An 18,513-nucleotide genomic window follows, 5' to 3' on the forward strand; every position below is an offset into this window, starting at 1 on the left:
TAAAAACAAATCTTTTTATAAAATTATTTGCGGTCATAATTACTTTTACTGTGCAAAATGTACTACTCGTAACAATTTTTAAAAAATTTCATTTAAAAGATTTATTTTTTAATAATTATGGATTTTAATTAATTAAAATTTATGATTAAAACCTACTCTATTCTATTCTATCCTATTTCTATGGTTTTTAAAAAATTGTGATTTACTTTTTTAGAAAGAAAAATTTAACAAGTATATGAAAACAAAATAAACAAATAAAATAAAAAATTAGAAGAAAGAAAAATCAAAATAACTAAAAGAAACAAAACAATAAAGAAATAACTTACCTTATTAAACTTAATATGAAAACCCAAACACAGCCCAAGCTACAATTCGATCTTTACGGACCTTTCCTTGAAACTGAACCAAGATCTTCCAAAATCTAGAGAGCCGAAGAAACTCTTTTATTTGCACCCACACCGATTTCTCTCTGGACTTTCTTTGCTCCTGGATTGTGTGGGTTTTTTTGTTTTCCTGTGGTTGTGGATGTCTTGTGGTTACACCCAACGCGTTTGTCTTTATTTCAGATTCTTTTTCTTCGATTTTAGAGTTTGATTTAAATTGGTTTTCTGGAATTAGATTCAAACTGAAATTAAGATTTTTATTTTTCGTTCAATTTCCTCTTTTTTTATATATTTTTTTTTCTAATTTTTGGTCAATTTCGGACAAAATGCTTTAAAAAGAAAAAAAAAATCCTGTTATCAGTCTAGTTTGAGTGCCTTGATCTGCTTTTGAGGTTCAAGCATGTTGAGATTAAGCAAAGATTTCAAAAGATGATCTTATTGGGTAAAAGCTAACAACCCAAATTGGATAATCTACCTGGCATAATAATGGGGGGTTACAAACAGTTGTTCACTGTCATACTCTTTTGCAACTTTCCAACAAACAATGCCGATCAAGAATTACTATTTATTTACATCGAAATAGTGAGTTTCAGATCAAAGCCTAAACCCTCCAATTATGCAGCAACACATCTGAAACTAAAGCATTTGAGTTCAATGACTATCATCTCAATCTAATCTAGGTTTTGATTCTTTTAACCAATAACAAGAATCAATTATTGGGACTTCCTTTCCTTTCCTGCACATGTAAAGGGCTGTCCAGAGGAAGGAGTGGTTGGGACAAACCAGATTTCAGTAATTAATCATATTGGGCGTAGCATACTCAGAATCAACTTGTATTACCCTAAATCAAGGTGCTCAATTTAGTATACAAATTATCAAATCCCTGTAAGCAACATAAACAAAAGGTGAATTGAAGTTTGACAAATAAATTATTGATAAGCCACCAATGAAGCTTGGTTCTAAAATAGCTAAAAATGCAATTGCAATGTAGAACTAGCCCAGTTTAAACACACACACACACACAGAGACTCACCTCTTGACATCACCTCACTTTACAAATTTCACCACAAGCCGAAGTGTCAAGTCATATAATTCATTTGAGAAGATACCTCTTGAACCATGCAAAGTAATCTAGTTTGCAATAGCCCAAAATTGCAAGGTTCCGATGCACAAGTAGCTCATCTGAGAGGTTTCATCAATTTCCATTACTCTTTCACCATTAATCTTGATGATTTGAGGAAAAGTTGTACAGAAACTTTGTTAGGAGTCAAAGTGAAAGCTACTTTAAACCAGAATGCGATGCAGAGTTGTGCTCGAAACCCCCAGGGACAAACACAGGAAGTTGGTTTGAGACCGAATCCCTTTTGAATCTAGACTCTCGAGGCAAGTTTAGAGCTACTCTTTCTTGAGCCTCCCTTGAACCCAAACCCTTATCATTTCTCAAACTATCTCTAACTGGAACACTCAAAAGTGGGCCACCAAAGAAAATAGAGTCTCCTGTATATAATAGCTTCTCTGCCTGTTGCACTGGAGCCTTTGCTGCCAAAGAAGACTCCTGTGGTGGGAAAACCACCCTTCTGACCTGCATACTAGTTTCTCCACTAGAATTTGGCAAGCCTATTTGCATGGATGATCTATTCCGAGCTTCTGTTGCTGAGACAGGGACTGATATGTACCTACCAGCTTCTTGATCCCAGACAACAGATGTCCTTTTGACATCTCGAAGAAGAGAAGCAGCAGGGGCTGAAAGCAACAATGGATCACCAATTCCACCCTTATGCATTATCTTTTCATCAGATCCTGATGACGCATGTGTGATGGGATTGTTGATAGCAGGAAAAGCTGCCTTAGACGTTATGGTATGATCAGGAATGCCAGGAACTGAGGTAGCTGTATTAAGACGACCCAAAGCTTGAGTTTGTGGCAGAGGGCTAAGTGTGACTGACTCATGAATGTGGCTTGGACTGCTGAAGCTACTTACACTTTGGGTTCCTGTTTCATACTCATCACGGCTACCTTGACTTGGAGCAAAAGAGTTTCCAAATGGAGATAATCTATGGTCATTCTTTATCTCTTTATTTGCACCTGTATCTGTGCTAACGCTACTTCTAATGCTCATGTTGCCACTGGAACTAAGTTCAGGATCTGCTAAACGACGGTTGTCAACAGGCCGTAGAACAGAAGAAGATGCTCTTGCTCTGGCCGCTGCCCTCATGGCATCATTAGAATCCAACTTTGCAAGCTTCCACGCGCTAATACGAACGGCCCTTTTGGGTCCCTTGTTCCCTCTTTCTGCAAAACCAGCTGCATCCGGATCAACAGTAGATGGGACCATTCCAGGCTCCAAATGAGGCACAACTTCGTCCTGATGCAGCCATATCCAACAGAAGTTTTAAGTCATCAGTCATACAACAAATATACAAATTGACATAGATGCAAAAGTTGACCCACTCCTGGAGTCAAACCAGAGACTCTGGAATAATCCACTTCCAAGAAGGTATGGTCAAATTAATGATCATAAAAAGGGATAGAAAAACTTGTCAAATGAATGAACAAATTTATGCAACTATTTAAGTGCTAAAGACCCTTTTGTCGTATGGAAGAATGATTAGAAACTATGGTTGAGTTGATAGATATATTGAATGGCACAAAGTGAAATGAGCCTCATTTCAAAATTTGATTACATCTAAATACTATCGGAGATTAAATATGGAAGCGAACACTTGACACCCCTAAGGAGATTATAGTGGTTAAAAAAAAATGCAAAGGATGAAAAATCATCCTATACACCAATGATGGAGTTTTTAAATCCCCTAAGTGGGGATAGAGGGTTGACACATGTCTTATTATGGTATATCTATGATAATTCATTAATCAATTAATAATTAAATGGAGATATGGCAACCATCTAACCCCACTTGTCGTGTTTAAAAACTCTGCCACTGCCATGATGTGTAGAATAATAATCCGGATCAAGGTGTTTAAGGAACGAGGGAGGATATTCCAGCAAATGTTTCACTAGGGTTCCCAAACAATTTAAGGTTCACAAAAGCAAAAACTGTCGGATAAAATATTCATGAAAATAAATCCAGGGGAGTAGGAATGGGGGACAGGAGGAAGAAGTAAATCAATAAAAAAAAAGGAGTGAGGAAATATTAATTTTGAGCTTAACTAGGTCCAGTTAGTCCTAATTGTTCTACTCTACATTTTATACCATAAAAAAAAAAAAAAAAGAACCCAAAAGTAAAGCAAGAAAGGCAAGAGCGTTTAGAAGTGATAGATATGCTGACAAAGAAGACACTTCAAGCTGGCTGCTATTCTCCATATGAAGCCAAGTCACAATTTTCTTATGTGCTATGCTCCTTTCAGAAAGGGAGATCAAAACTTTATTGTGACAAGAAAAAAAAAGTAAACCTCTATATAAGGTTGAAACAAATACTTAAAGAGTAGGACAGAGTATCTTGTAATTGAAGCATAAAGGAGTTAATGTTTTATCTAAAAGAAAATCATAAACGAGCAGAGAGGAACTCTGGCATAGGAGATTTTTCTTTCTACTTCTAGGAAGCATCTTTAACAAAGTTCAACGTTAAAGGAATAGCCACCTCAGTAAATGAGAGACTTCTTCATTTGATAGTTCTTCCTTTCTACAATTTCATACACATTCTTATATGCTACTTGGCGAGGCCACACAACCTAGCCCTCAACTGATAAATACTCGAGGTCTAAAAACCTTCAAATTTCAGTAAAGGATCTATTTTTGATGCATATTATGTAATCTTAGATTGGATCACTTACGGTTTCATTCAAACAAAATGATAAAGCAAATATTAAATGACAGTACCTGATAATCTACAAAAACTCTAGGAGGGGTACACCATGCACCCTTGTACTGAAGGCCCAGAGAACTTCCACCACTCAAGCCAGTTGTAGCTGATCCAGTTGGAGAATACATCATATTTGGCAGTTCCTCATCCACTGATGCTCCAGCCGGTGCCTCACTCATTGCTCTCATTGCCACAACATACTCATAGGTTGTTATACCCTGATCCCACATAAAAGTTAAAAGGATTGCTACAGAAATTGCCTTATTATCTGCCCTATGAGTCTACTCTATTTACATTTTCCACTATATCCAGTTACCAAAATGTCGGAAATTTCAAAACTACTGGAACTCTAACTATAATTGCAAGTCTCTTCAAATTTTATTAAGTTGTAACCAGAAAGTAAAGCACCAGAAAAATGACAACAATGCTAAATCTCTTGGCAACTAACCTTTCTGATCAGTATCATGTGGAAAAAGAAAAGTTCACCCAGTGGTACACAAGCGAGGATAGAAACTGCAGTACATACAGCCTACAAAAATTTTAAAATCCAACTTAAGTACTTCTGATAAAACAACAATGACAGTGTCAGACATCAGCTTCACAGCATATGGTACGGTATATACCACAACTGTTGCAAATGGGGCACGAGAAAAACCATTTCCAAGCCTATCAATAATCTCAGTCTCCATGCCTTTCTTGTTAACAAAGCAACGAACAAGAACAGCAATACCAACCCCAGCTTCCATAACAAGCTGAACCACAGATATATATATAGAGAGAGAGAGAGAAGCATCATCAGAATTTGGCAAGTATGAATTTTAAATAACAAACACTTGACAAAGAACATACCCAAACAACACTGATGGCCATGAGAGAGATAAATGTCACATAATTTTTGTGTCCTACACAATTGTTTAGCCACTGCAGCCACGTATATGGAGATTAATTTCCATAAACAAATAACCAAATTATGTCAAAAGCCAAAAGAAGTTGAAAGATATTATTGGACAAATATGACTGAAAAGAAAACTCAAAGCAACATGAAAATATTTACCCGGCAGTGATGATCAAAACCATCTACACATTTATCACAACTTCTACAATGCTTACTAAACTTGCGCACCTGCACCACAAAAATCAGTCATAAGTGAGACAGAATGGCATGCTAAAATATTGCCAACCCATCAGATCCTGATCAGCAAAAATTTTTTGGATATAATATTCAAGCGATCCCTTTAACACTAGATCACATTAAAAACGTTTATCCCGGTTAAAAGAATTACTAGTATAACAGAAAACCAGTACGAGATTGTAATCAATGTAAAAGAACAAAAGTTGAGTCTCCAGAAAGACCAATATGTTCCCATATATTTTTTGGTTTCATTTGTTGGGATGTTATTAATTTGGTTCAAGCTTTTAAATTTTCTGCAATCTACTTTACTTGTTGGTTGCCTTACAATTCATCTGGCAGTAGCATTGTGAGAGGAGAGCATAAGCAATCGCCTTATAGCCTCTGAAGTCACAGTGAAATTGTTGTGGTAGATAAGATTGGCGACTAAGCATGTGATCTGAAAATTCTGGGAGTAGTGGAGAAAACACATAGAGCATAGTGGTGCTGCTGGCTAGACCAAATACACATTATCTATCACGAATGCAACTAATTCAGCATGAACTGATGGGAAAGGATATTTTAATAAGGTTTAACAAAACTAACAATTAACATGCTAATGAAACGTAGTTTTTTTTTTCACCTTATTTGAACATAACAACATAGATCCTGACTCAAGAATGTTACCAAGCTGAGAAATTTTGATGTGGGAGAAAATATTAGAATTTCAAAAATAAAGTTCTTAAGAGGTTTATTTCTTTTTAATTTAAGTTATAACTTGTACAGCTACAATTAAAGATATTTGAGAGCTAGAATTAAATGCTATCAAGGTTTTACAGCTTTATCTTGTAGTAAACAGGGATTGAGATACCCTCTATTACCTTTTAATACAGCCATCATCACCATTCATATGTGTAGGATCCAACCATAAATTATGGACCACAATGTGAATGGTGATTCAAGGTGTATTGCAAAGAATGGAGTGCTGCCAAACGTAGAAAATGGAGGATACAAAAAATGTTTTGAAAAAATCTTATCTTGTTAACTACCATAGGTTTAGAAATTAACCTTTCAAGTTCTTTCGAGAATAAGACTTTCACAATCTTGACAACAAAATGAATTTTTCTTTTTTCTTTGTTTCCCTTGAATTGACGTAGGCTTAGCACACATCCAATTGTGCCACCTAAGATGTCACAACTATTAATTTCATCTGTGCCAGCTTTCGAGCTTTCATTAGATTTAAAACTTACCCGACTCCACAATTGCATTAAGAACAAGAGAAAAGCAAGTTTCCAAATTTATTGGGAGGGAAAAGAATGTTAAGGACACCATGGAAAGTTAAAATTAGTAAAAATGATGGCAAATTAGCGCTGATCTAATATAATAAAAAGGGTAAGTCAAAATGGGATCTAAAGTACCTCAGCATTACACAAGGTGCAGAACAAAGCATCTTCACTGCCTTGCTCAGCAGCCCCATCCTGTTTGCGGCAATCTTCATGAACAAATAAGGCACAAAAAATTCCTCCAATACAACAAAATTTCCAGGTTGCAGACTGTGCTGGAACATCTATTGTTGCAGCATCCCCCACTGAACCTTTCTTACTTGAGTTTGGTGCTGCTATGGAACTTCTGGAAACTGTTGATGGGGATGAATGCATCCCACTACCAAATTCATCAAATTTTCTGGGTAAATCCTTCACTGATAACCCATGCTTTATATCAAGTTTGTTTGTTCCACCGCTGAATTTTGACATGATGCCAGGATCAGCAGGGTTAATTGCAGTACACCGGACATAGAGAATAAAAACAAGGAGTGCCTGCATTGCCATCACAAGAATAATGGAGATGACATCAGATTCAAAGATTATGTTTGTAAACTGCTTCATGCAGAATGAAAACTGAAATCAATTTCTTTTTCACCAAAAATATTTGCAGACAGGGCAAGCACCAGATAGTCTTCATTGCAGAGAATAACTTACATCTTAAAATAGATAAAAAAAAACATTGGTGCAATGCATCCTCCATTGTGATATAGTAGCAGGCCCTTAAAAATGTTCTAAATGTGCAATCCATTTAGATCTTTCATGCAAAAATGTGAGGCAATAAATGATTTCTTGTAGACCTAATGTAAAATAAACAAACAAATTCACGTACCACCAGTGAGTAAGTTGCAACCAGAGCATATTCCCAGATGCGCCCTCCAAGGAAAGGAGCAAAGAAAGCATAAAACGCAACCACTAACAAGCAGAACACAGTAATAGCAACAACCTATCAAAACAAGAAGTTAAGATCAACTTCCAAAAAATTTGATGATTCATAAGTACTCAAAAATAGAGATCACTAAATTCAACTAAAGGATAAGACATTGAACAGATAGCCCATTTGAAAAGCAAAAAATTGAGAATTAACATGTCAATATGATAGGTGCCATTAACATGGGACTGCAAAGCAATAATTATCTCACAACTAACATCGATAGCACTGAAGAAAAATTTTCAAATATTTTACTGTTTCCAGCTTCTATAGGTGGAAATTTTACTTGACCTATTCTCTTAAAAGGAGGGAAAAGGAAAGAAAATCTTTGAAATCTGGGCTTGAGCCTTCAGCTAGAGTTGTTAATCAGACACATATTTGACAACCCAAATGAATGAATTCTGCCTAGAAGCATGTTAGTCATCAAGTATCTCACTGGTCAGACCTGTGGATTAGGACCAGACACATAGTTGGCTACCCCAAGGATGTTATACACTCACGAAGGCCCCCTCCAACAGTCACCAACTTTAAAACTGAGAAACATGTCTACCTCTCAACCTCTTGAATAATGACCCTTGGTTTACCTTACATGTGCATGGTTCATCTTCTTCTTTCACTACCCTTTGGGTAGTTGGATAACGCTATTAAAGTGTGTCCAAATCAGAGCCTTCTTCAAGGAACATATGGAGACAGGGCTATTTACAAGTTCAAAAGAAGCTGGCAGAAAGCAGGACTAGTTGAAGAACCTCATATCATCGTTCTAGATTTGACTTAAAGAACATGTTCACAGTAAGCCAGTGTAGGAAGGCAAGGAAACGTTCTGAAAGAACCTCACAGAGATCAACTCTTTATAAAGGAGATAGCCCACCAATCATGCTCTGGGTGTTGGATAGAGCTTTCTCTCCTTCTCCCCCCTTTTCTTAAGCATGATTTTCAAATGCAAGACAATAAGCAATTCTAATGAACAAGTCAGAATTGTGGAATCCAGCATTTTTCCATGTGAATATTTAACGAGAGTAATTTTAGTTTTCCCTCATCCATACAGTTACGAAAGTGACCATTACTAAAATCCGGTGCTACCTTACCGATTTACCTGAAGCCAGAATTAATTCATAAAAATCAAACCCCCGAAGCATCAATCCTTGAGTTAAAAACTACACAGAGTTAAGACAGAAAAATACCAGAAAACACACAATGAGCCATGCCAACCCAACAAGTTGAAGAAGGGCAGTGCTATTTCAACAAACTAAAACACGAGGTACAAAATAAATAAATAAATATTTTTAGCAATAAATGTTGCCACTAAATTGGAGGAAAAATTTAAGTTGGGGGCAATTCACATAAAATCAAGCAGTAAACACCTAAGAACAAAAATAAAAACAGATAGAAAATTATGGATAAAATAAAACTTTGAAGCATTTGTGGGATAACTTGCATAAGCCAAAAAGGTTTCATTACCTGAAAGGTGTGAGCAGGTAGTTGCCATCCATGTTTCCTCACCATAGCTACCCCTCAAAAGATTCAGACCCCTCCCACCCTACACTGAGAACCCAAAACCCTAACCAAAAAGAAAGAGACCCTAGAGAGAGACTCTCATTAAAGTAAGGAAAAAAAACAGTTTTGGGAGAGACGGAAAGAGAAAAAGAGCGACCTCACCTCTTAGCAACGAAGTAAAAAATTAAGAACCCAAAAAAGAAAAGAATGGGAAAATTTAAAAGAAAAACAATGGGAGATAATGTTAGTAATTTGTTAGCAAGAAGCCATAGGTAGTATTTAGTATAAGAATAGGAAATGGGAAGCAATAAAGCTAAGGAAGGAAACAAAAATACAGAAAGAAGGAACAGCCCAGCTCGAAAGGGAAGGCAGAGTGAAGAAAAGGAAGAGAGAATGTGAAAACTGTTGGACAAAAACAAAGAATAAAAACAGAAATTGACAAAAGAGAAAATCGTTGACGGAGATGTGAATACTGCGCCTGTGCTGTGCGCGTGAGGTGAGTTGAGGCGCTGTGTTGCGTCCACCTATAATAATATCTTCCAACGAATATCCAAAAAGCTTATATACTATTTTCCTTTTTCAAATAGAAATGAAAAAGAAGAAACATTTTTTTCATTTTATTTCTTGATCCAAATATATTATTATTATTATTATTTAAATAAAAAATAATATAAAACTTAGGAGATACTAAAATTGAAAAGGTTGTACATTTAGGATGTGATGTAATGTAATCCTATAAGCTTTTACTATCAACACTTGCTGTATATAAATTTCAAATGGATATGATAGTGTTACAAAAGAAAAAGAAGGTGAGCACGTGGTGTATTAGGTGTGTTGGGGAAGAAATTATAAAGAAAAAGGAATAAATTTTGTTTAATTTAATGTTGGGTGTGGTTACGGTGGATCCCACCATTTATTCCTCCCTTTTTTTTTGGGAGTGGGGAGGGGGGTCTACTAACTTTAGTCGTTGCTCCTCTCATTGTATAATATAAGGTCCTTCATGGCACCTTCTCTAACAAAGTTTTAATCCCATTATTATTATTATTAATCATTGAATTAAATGTCTTTATCCATATTTGCTCGTAACTTTATTGATAAATATGTATTAGTTGGGTGAATGTTATTTTTTTTTTTATTATTTGAGTCATTATATTACTATGTAAAGACTGTATGATTTGTCTACAAGGAAGCTATTTTGTCTTTTAAAAGAGAAAGAAAGAACGAAAAGGTAGAAGGGTGAGGCCTATCCGCAAAGAAAATGGGGACACAAGGCAGCAAAGGGAGAGGGAGCATCTGCTTAGCTAGCTCTACTTAATACACATTTTGGATTGCTTAAAATTTAGCTCTCTTCCTTTGGTTATGTTTGCTTAATATTTTTACTTTTTTTAAAAAATGTAAAAAAAAAAAAATATATAACAACTAAGCAGTTGTCGTGTGTGCTATGTCACATATCAAAACTTAATTTCAAGTTCATGCAACTTTAAACTTTAAAAATAGAATTTATATAAACCAAAAAATCATAGACTTACGTTTTCAATTCAAAAGACATGCTTGATAGGTAAAAAAAAAACCCATATTTATATACTCAAGATTTACCTATTTCTTACCGATGTAAGATCCGTGACAAGTTGTATTTGAATATTTATTTTTTATTTATTTTAAAATAATAAATTTATATAAAAATATATATTTTTAAAGTACGACATTGATGGTCTATAAATAAAAATAATTATAATTGAAAAACAATTATGTAAAAGACAATTAATATTTTAATTACATATAATTGAAATTTATAATATTAAATTAATTCATCACTATTAGAATATACTATCCAATTACAAAATTAATTAGTTCTTCATTGGATTCACCACAAAAAGGGGGCCATTCTCAAGTATTTTGTTCTATAATAAGTACACATATCTTCTCATTTAAAGAGAAATTCAAATCTCTTCTCTCCAAATAAAAAATAAAGAGCATATAAGTTAATGGATACACCAATCCTTGGCAATATCACCAATGCTTCACTTTTACCAAACTCTTTATATTAGTTAAAAGCCAAGAATGAATCACTAAAATTCAAGGCATGATCCTTACTCTTTGTCCCAATTTTGTTATGATTTTGCCAGCTATGTGCCTTTGTCCCAACTCCTATCATTATACAAACATATAATAAGAGTCTAAATTCACATTATCACTTAACATATTCACATGCACATGCAGTATAAGTTAATAACCTTTTATTTAAAGAGGGAAGATTCATCAGTTAAACACGTAATCAACCAGGAGATGGATAATACACGCTACTATTATAAAGTGATAAAATTTCTTGCATGGAGAATTTTCTGGAAAAAGGCAGCTCCTGACCATAAATCTTTATGGTGCTTCATCCATCATTCTGTCATCCTTTCAATTTGCATATGCCGAGTTCTCATATTTTCCATCCCACCTATAATTTGGTTTGGATAATAGAACAGAAGATAAAAAGAAACAAAAGATCAGCCACTTTAGTTCTCCTGATACTATTATTAATATGACATTAGAGGACTGAAGGCCCCAAAGTCACACCTACCTGCACTGTTCCTGTTCTGGAATTTTGAGCTCCAAATCCTCTTGGAACGGCTGAAATACTAGGTCTACCTTCTCATCATCCACTTGATCAAGAACTGGTGGGTCCCACTGCAATTGTTTGACACAGAAGTGAAGAAAATGACTTAATCAATGCAAAAAACTCCCCAAAATTTTTACCTACCGTATCAGGTTTGAAAACTTCATGCAGTGATAAAAATTGATTTACAAAACTCTTCCCAACTTCAAAATTTTAACAAGCAACCAATAAAGCTCGCAAGCTATTACACCAAGCATCTTGCAGGCTGACATAAGTGGACAAACACATGCAAAGTTACATACAAGGATGTATTGGTCAAAAAAGAGTACCTTCGGAGCATTATCCTTGTCAATGGTGAGAGCTCTGATACCCTTTTCATCAATAAAGAAGAAAATCCAGTCAGAAGTTAGAAGGAACCTCAAAATTTGGGTTTTGTCTGTTAAAAGTTTTCATAAGTGGTTAAACTCAAAACAATTACCTCATAGACATCTGCAGATATTGAAGTCCGTAAAATATTCATTGTTAGTCGAAATTCTTTCTTCAGACATTCAGGGAGCGTTTGCTTCCTCCCTTCGCGAATCTGGAAATATTAACCCAACAATTAATTGTGAGATTGGCATAAAGATCCAGTAATTACCTAATTCTTGAGGCAAAAATAAGTAACTATTTTTTTTTTGTTAAGTTGATACCCATTCCATAGTTATACTAAGCAAGAGGCACAGGTTAAGCGATATGTCTTATCATGTGAGTTGCTATTTGCTAGTTGCTACTCGATGCATATGGGAAAAACTAAGGAAAGTTGAAAAAAAAGGGAAAGACTCTTCCTACAGCATTGTAACCTGTAGATTTAATAAAAGAGTTGTGTAAGGTACCTTCTTTCTAACATAAATATTGCAACATATTGGTTAAATGTCACCTAGTCAAGCTAAAAAACCAGGCTTCAAAAAATTCTAGAAGGATTGTATTTAGAGTTCTACCACTTGAAAAAGACAACATAAAATAGTCTTGTGTATAGACATCAGAACAATTTTGATGAAGTAAACCACTGATGTCATTTTCAAAATTAAGAAAATAGACAACGCATCAATTTAAATATAAAAGGTAGATGCTTTTATTTGAAGTCAAGATTAGACACCATATTGTTAGTAGAAAAAGTGAAAAACATAATGTCAGTCTCAAAGCATAGAATGAATTTATTTTGAGCTCCTGACACTAGAAGCACAAGCGTCAATCCTTTGCAAAAGTTTAATTTAAATCTCTATCACTGCTTATAAATATAGGCCCAAGTCCTGCAAACCTGTGAAAGATAAGAATGAATGGTGCAATGAAAACAACCATTACCGATCTCAATGTTATTTTCAATCCTGTTGGTGATGATCTTTTCAACCCTTTTAGTAAAGGACCAATCCATCCATTTCCCTCTTTGCTAGCCTCAGCTTCCTGTCAGAGTACATTTACACCAAGTTTTTTCTGTTAATTAAATAGGAGGGGCTATAGAATATTACAAGGTTTTTATACAATTTAAACTATAATATTTTTTTTTCTTAATGAGGGATTAAAGGAAGAAAGAAGAACTTACAAATGATTTTATAATGTCTGCAACAGTACCCTTTGAGAAACACTCATCAATTATTGGCTTCCTGAAAAGTAATTAAACTATCAGGTTTCACTGATACCGAGGTCTCTAGTCCTATCCTAATTCATATTCTAGATGACACATATTTATTACTTGTTTAAAACACTGTCTTCATCAAGCTGCATGTTCAAAGAAAATTCCTCAATGGTAGATTTTACGGCTTTCTCGTCACCAGAGTTCAAGCTAATCAGACGCTTCTCTAGCTCAGGTAGTTTCTGATTACAAGAGATAACAAGATGTTATTGTTCGACATTTACTCAAATGTAAGAAAAAATATATAAACAAATTGATGATTCAAAAGCATCAAATTGCATCATTACACTTAGAACTTAGAAAACCTCAGTAATTTCAGACCATAGACATACAATAGTAGAAGATGAAAAACTAAATTATAAGTCAAATCTTTCATGGACTGAAATAAATGAGGTGTTAAAGGTATAATAGAGAGAGAAAATGAAGTTCACCAAGGAAACATAGTGTTAGAAAATGAATTTGTTATTAGATTATTGTTCTTTTCATATATCCTCAATAGTCAAGCTATACAAATTTCAGCATGCTTGGCTGATTTCATATTCTGATTAAAATTACATCAGACCAAAGGTGGGATCAGCCTCCCTAGCCTCTTCCTATAAACTAAAATATGTATGATACTTCTGGCAATTGGAAGAAAATGGATGTTTTTTCTTTTGTTTGAAGTGAACCCTCCACATTCAATCGTCCTAATAGTAATACTACTTTACAAAACTTGTTCGAAAAGTGAATGTCATGCTAATAAAACAAATAAAACCGGATAGAAAGAGAAATGGTAGGTTAATCATCAAAGCAAAGCTAGTGCCAGCAGAAGGACCAAAAGAAAAAGGATCAAAATATGATGATAACGGATGGCATGTGATCCATCGGAGAAGATTCGATGGTGAAATCAAATTCCTTGAAACAAGCTTGAGTTCAGATTTGATTGGGTTGTTAATTTGACAGGAGTAGAAGCACTTCATACCTAATTGTTTCCATGCACAACCAATCTCATAGCTATTGCATAAACATAGTGATAAACAAAATAGTCCAGTATCTATTTCCCTGAAACAGTCTGAGCAAGAATAGTTTTACACATAGTGAATTGCATATTTTTCCTAATTCTGTCCTCCCTGAATCACTGAAGCAGTAAGAAACAATTGTTGACTCATAGAAAGCACCCCATTCCAGTGTACAATTAAGATCATCTATTTGATTAAGGTACTGGCATGTCTACATAGCTCTAGTAAACAATTTTTCTATTATACATCACATCTCAGCTAAATAGACATGGATTCAGTGAACAGAAAAATATGTTCACACTAATTAGAACATGAGGAACCTTACTGCTATTTTTATAATGGTAGAACCAACAACCATATTTAAAATACCACATGCTCACATTAATATCGAAAAAGTGAACGTCTTATACACTTGTTCCAAAACATGTTTACAGAGAAAAAGGCATTATAACCAAATGTTATTTACACTCACCTCAAGAGGGACAAAATGGGTTGCTAGTCCAGCTGCAACCAATTCCTTACCATTTAGCCTAGCACCTGTTAAGGCTAAGAATTCCCCTGCATGAAGGACAAAATAATCTTGATTGAATACCAAAAGAAACAACAACAAACTTCTTATTTTCCATAAACAATATATTCAAGATTCCTCCATGAGGAAATCAGGAACTGTAATTCTACAACATGTCAAACACTTCTCTTTTTCAGAAGAAGAAGAAACATCAAAGTTCAAACACATTATTCTTTCGCATCTATATATGTCCATATCTTTTTGCTAAGTGTGCTTACCCAAATGCCCAGGGAGATGGGAAAGCACGTATGAGAAACCACAGTCCACATGAAAACCAATACTTGCTTCTGGTGTTGCAAAGACCTTAAATACAAATTTTCGGAAAGCAAACCAGAAAAAAGATTCAGCATGTCAATGCAGTAACAGTTATCAAGGCCTTTATAAACTACTGCTATTAGAAGAATTAAAAAGAAAAGTCGAATGCATTGATTTATGCATGAAAATATCTGGACAGTGACTAGATACCCACAGTTTTTTCTGTTACAACTGAGAACTTCATTGGGACCATCAATGATGCACCTCCTCCCATCGAAATTCCTTGAACAAGAGCAACCTGTGAAAACACATAAACAGTAGACTGTTACATTTCACAGTGATACAGATCTCACATTCATTAAATTCCTTGCGCAATAGTGTGAGAATACAGTCTGAAAAAAGAAAACCTGGGTTTTTTTGTAGGTATGAATATGATAGCAAAGCCAATACATTCGATAGACCACTTCAAGGCAAGAATCCTCTGTCAGAAAAATAATTCATTCCAAGTCAAAGATCATATTGCTTTCCATGCATCTAATCATGGTGATATTTTGGTGTTGTGGCGGAAGTAATAGAATTTAAAACATAATAGAATATAAACAAAAGTCCAATATCAGGATAGAACATTTACTTGATTTCCTGCCATCATAAAACATTTTTAAATCTCCACCAGCAGAAAAAGCACGCCCAGCTCCCTGAATAAAAAGAAAAATAGTAAGTTGTAAAGAATCTAAGCAATCAAGAGACACATTGACTGACAAATCCAGAATTAGGAAAATCTTCAGGAACATCAGAAATAACCTTGATTAGTATAAGAGCTGCTTGCTCATCTTTCTCCCATTTTTCTAAGTATTCTGCTAGCAATGAAACCTGATTGCAGTAAAAGAAAAACGATTTTTCGAAGATATGACTTCAAGAACTGAACTTAAGTAATACGGCAATGTAGCTTGAAATTACACAACAAACCACTTTGTTTTCTTCTAATTTCATTTTGATAATACTACATCACATACCACTTTGGATGAGATGATATTCAAATGTCGAGGCCTGTTCAAAGTGATCAATCGTACATGGTCTAGTTCTTCTCCGATAACAAACTAAGTAACAAAAATTATTTCTCGGTTAGTAAATTAGAGGCATTCTCTTAAACAAGTATGGAAAACATAGGGATTCGTTTTAAAATCTTAAAAAAAAAAACAAGGAAATACTCGTAAAATTAAATCATGAAAGGGGTGATTACCGGTTCATCAGGGACAACAACTTCCTTTGCCATTGGAATTGTTGGAAAACTGATTATTCCACTTGAAACTGCAAACTTTGTATGGAGCAAGTTGATCAAGAAAAGGTGAGAAAAGAGCAAAACGGAGAGCGAAACTTACGGAAGAGCAAAGAAGAAGAGAAGTGAAGTGAAGGAGGTGGGAATGGAAGGGTGAAGGTGTTTGTGTATATGTATACGAGGATCGATCAGAGAAGCAAAAAGGCTAAAGAGTGGTTGGTAATGTGTAGCTAATTGATTGAAGGAACTACCTCTACTTCTTTCATGGTATCTGTTTCAGCTTTCCTTCATCTCACCTACCGCACTGGTTAGTTGAGGGCTGTGCCTGTGGGTCTGACCCTCGCGCGTACCCACCCGGCTTCCACCATTTTCTCAAAACTAAGTTCTGAATAGCTTTAAGAAAATGTTTAAATATTGTCTTTTATTTATAAAAAAAAATTGTAATTAATTTTTTTTTAACTTACTGAGAATAGTAGAGCTGTTCGGAGATCAGTCTAGTTTGGAATATTATTATATTAATTAAATATTTTTAATTTTAATTAAAAATATTGAAAATATTAATATTTTAATATTTATATTAAATATAATTTTAAAAAAGCGAATATAATGAAAGCCCATGAGTTCATTATTAATTATCAGTATGAAACATTTTTCTTATATTATTACTCTTTTTCTTCTTTTTTTTTATCTTTAATATTAATATAAATTACGAGAAATGTTAAAAGTTTCTATTATCTAATTAATCATATCATAAGAATAAATATTCCCAAATTTGTTAGTCCTATTTCTACACTTTTATACCATTCATAGTCCAACTATCTTTCTCTTTTCTTATCTAATCTAAAATATATTGACTCACACTTACCAAAGCCTTTTATGGATGACACTTGTCTGTTGAGTGGGTTGTGAGCTTAATTAATAATATATGGCATCGGGATCTTACGGTTAAGGACTTCATAATATTTTAAATAAATTAAAAGATATTTTAGTTCTTTTATCTTTTTGTATCCGTATTTTAGGTGATTGTAGACTTTAATGTCATTATTAAAATGTCTAAGGTATTACAATTATGTTATGTCTTTAAGCATGGTTTTTTTTTTTTACATTTACAATTTAAATTATTTTTATGACGACCATCATGGCTTGTATATATAAAACTGATAAATTTACATAAAAAGATAAATAATTTAATTAATAATAAATATAGGAAGTGATTTATATTTTTTAATTAATTTTTCTTTTACATGTAGTTTAAAAAAAACTATCTACTTTCCTTATCACATAAATTTTTGTAAAGAAATTTAAATATTTGAATTTTCTAAATTATTTAAATTTAAAATATATTGATTCTTACTTACAAAAGTCCTTTATGGATGACACTTGTCCACCTCTATTGAGTGGGTTGTGGACTTAATTAATATATTGAATCCAGATTTTATGGTTATAGACTTCACAAAATTTTAAATAAATTAAAAAATATTTTAATCTTTTTTTATTTTTTTCTATCAATATTTTAGGTGGTTATACGTTTAAATGTCATTATTAAAAAGTCCAAGGTAGGAATTAGAAGTGCTTCTATTAAGAATATATTAAGAGCTTGTTTGGTCAGACTTTTTTTTAGCTTAAAAGCTATTACGAAATTTTTATGAAAAATAATAAATTTTAAAATTAAGCTAGAATTTTTTGATAAAATTTTTTTATACGTTTTTTTATAAGTTATAATTTTTGTTAAAATTATCATAAAATGTATTTTTTTATAAGGTAATATTGTAATTATTTTTAACAAATAAGGATATTTTTAAAATAAAAATAAAAATTCTCTTATATTTTTAAAAGAAGATAAGAAAAAGCTCCTCATAAGAGCTTTTCTTGAAGCTATTTTTTAAAAAATTTTATTTAAAAAAACTATTTTTTTAAGAGTTTTTTAAAATTTATGTTTGGTCTGATTTTTATTTTTAAGAGATAGATAAGCTGAAAAAAAATCAGACCAAACAAACACTAAGTATGAAATCAACGTTAGAATTATGTAATTATCGTTTTTGTAATTTGAAATTTTAACTCATTTAATTTGGAGCGTGAC

At 33.6% G+C, this 18,513-nt stretch overlaps 2 protein-coding genes across 3 annotated transcripts; both read right to left on the minus strand.

Moving 5' to 3' along the window:
• Positions 1 to 1,200: 1,200 nt before the first annotated feature.
• On the minus strand, positions 1,201 to 9,556 carry LOC18612262 (putative protein S-acyltransferase 19). Its single transcript, XM_007048968.3, has 9 exons — positions 9,027 to 9,556; positions 7,470 to 7,583; positions 6,734 to 7,132; positions 5,262 to 5,330; positions 5,057 to 5,128; positions 4,831 to 4,959; positions 4,656 to 4,736; positions 4,225 to 4,425; positions 1,201 to 2,748 (listed from the first exon to the last, which is right to left on the minus strand). Exons 1-9 carry the CDS (start codon positions 9,069 to 9,071, stop codon positions 1,663 to 1,665), a joined length of 2,196 nt encoding a protein of 731 aa, XP_007049030.3. The 5' UTR covers positions 9,072 to 9,556; the 3' UTR covers positions 1,201 to 1,662.
• Positions 9,557 to 11,284: 1,728 nt separating this feature from the next.
• Positions 11,285 to 16,830, minus strand: LOC18612263 (ATP-dependent caseinolytic (Clp) protease/crotonase family protein). Of its 2 annotated transcripts, none has more exons than XM_018114305.2 (16): positions 16,685 to 16,830; positions 16,398 to 16,472; positions 16,171 to 16,254; positions 15,959 to 16,027; positions 15,789 to 15,852; positions 15,565 to 15,638; positions 15,372 to 15,455; positions 15,121 to 15,205; positions 14,807 to 14,892; positions 13,397 to 13,518; positions 13,247 to 13,307; positions 13,009 to 13,107; positions 12,146 to 12,247; positions 11,997 to 12,038; positions 11,632 to 11,738; positions 11,285 to 11,508 (listed from the first exon to the last, which is right to left on the minus strand). In XM_018114305.2, the coding sequence occupies exons 1-16, from the start codon at positions 16,697 to 16,699 to the stop codon at positions 11,469 to 11,471; spliced, it is 1,209 nt and encodes a 402-aa protein (XP_017969794.2). In that variant the 5' UTR covers positions 16,700 to 16,830; the 3' UTR covers positions 11,285 to 11,468. The 2 variants fall into 2 exon arrangements, with proteins under 2 accessions (XP_017969794.2, XP_088659245.1); XM_088803119.1 differs by having other exon boundaries at positions 16,398 to 16,465; positions 16,685 to 16,815.
• Between the last annotated feature and the right edge of the window lie 1,683 nt (positions 16,831 to 18,513).

The sequence above is a fragment of the Theobroma cacao genome, chromosome 1 (assembly GCF_053813885.1).
Source record: "Theobroma cacao isolate CCN51 chromosome 1, ASM5381388v1, whole genome shotgun sequence".
Classification (NCBI taxonomy): Eukaryota; Viridiplantae; Streptophyta; class Magnoliopsida; order Malvales; family Malvaceae; genus Theobroma; species Theobroma cacao.

Bases quoted from the DNA above. Each gene is read 5' to 3' on its own strand.
- LOC18612262 (XM_007048968.3), bottom strand. From the start codon at position 9,071: ATGGTGAGGAAACATGGATGGCAACTACCTGCTCACACCTTTCAG. The intron at 4,737-4,830 runs GTATATACCGTA...AAATTTTTGTAG, and splicing joins CCCCATTTGCAACAGTTGTG to GCTGTATGTACTGCAGTTTC. The intron at 4,426-4,655 runs GTTAGTTGCCAA...ATGTGGGATCAG, and splicing joins ACATGATACTGATCAGAAAG to GGTATAACAACCTATGAGTA.
- LOC18612263 (XM_018114305.2), bottom strand. The intron at 13,108-13,246 runs GTAAGTTCTTCT...GTACTCTGACAG, and splicing joins CAGACATTATAAAATCATTT to GAAGCTGAGGCTAGCAAAGA. The intron at 12,039-12,145 runs GTAATTGTTTTG...ATTGATGAAAAG, and splicing joins TATCTGCAGATGTCTATGAG to GGTATCAGAGCTCTCACCAT.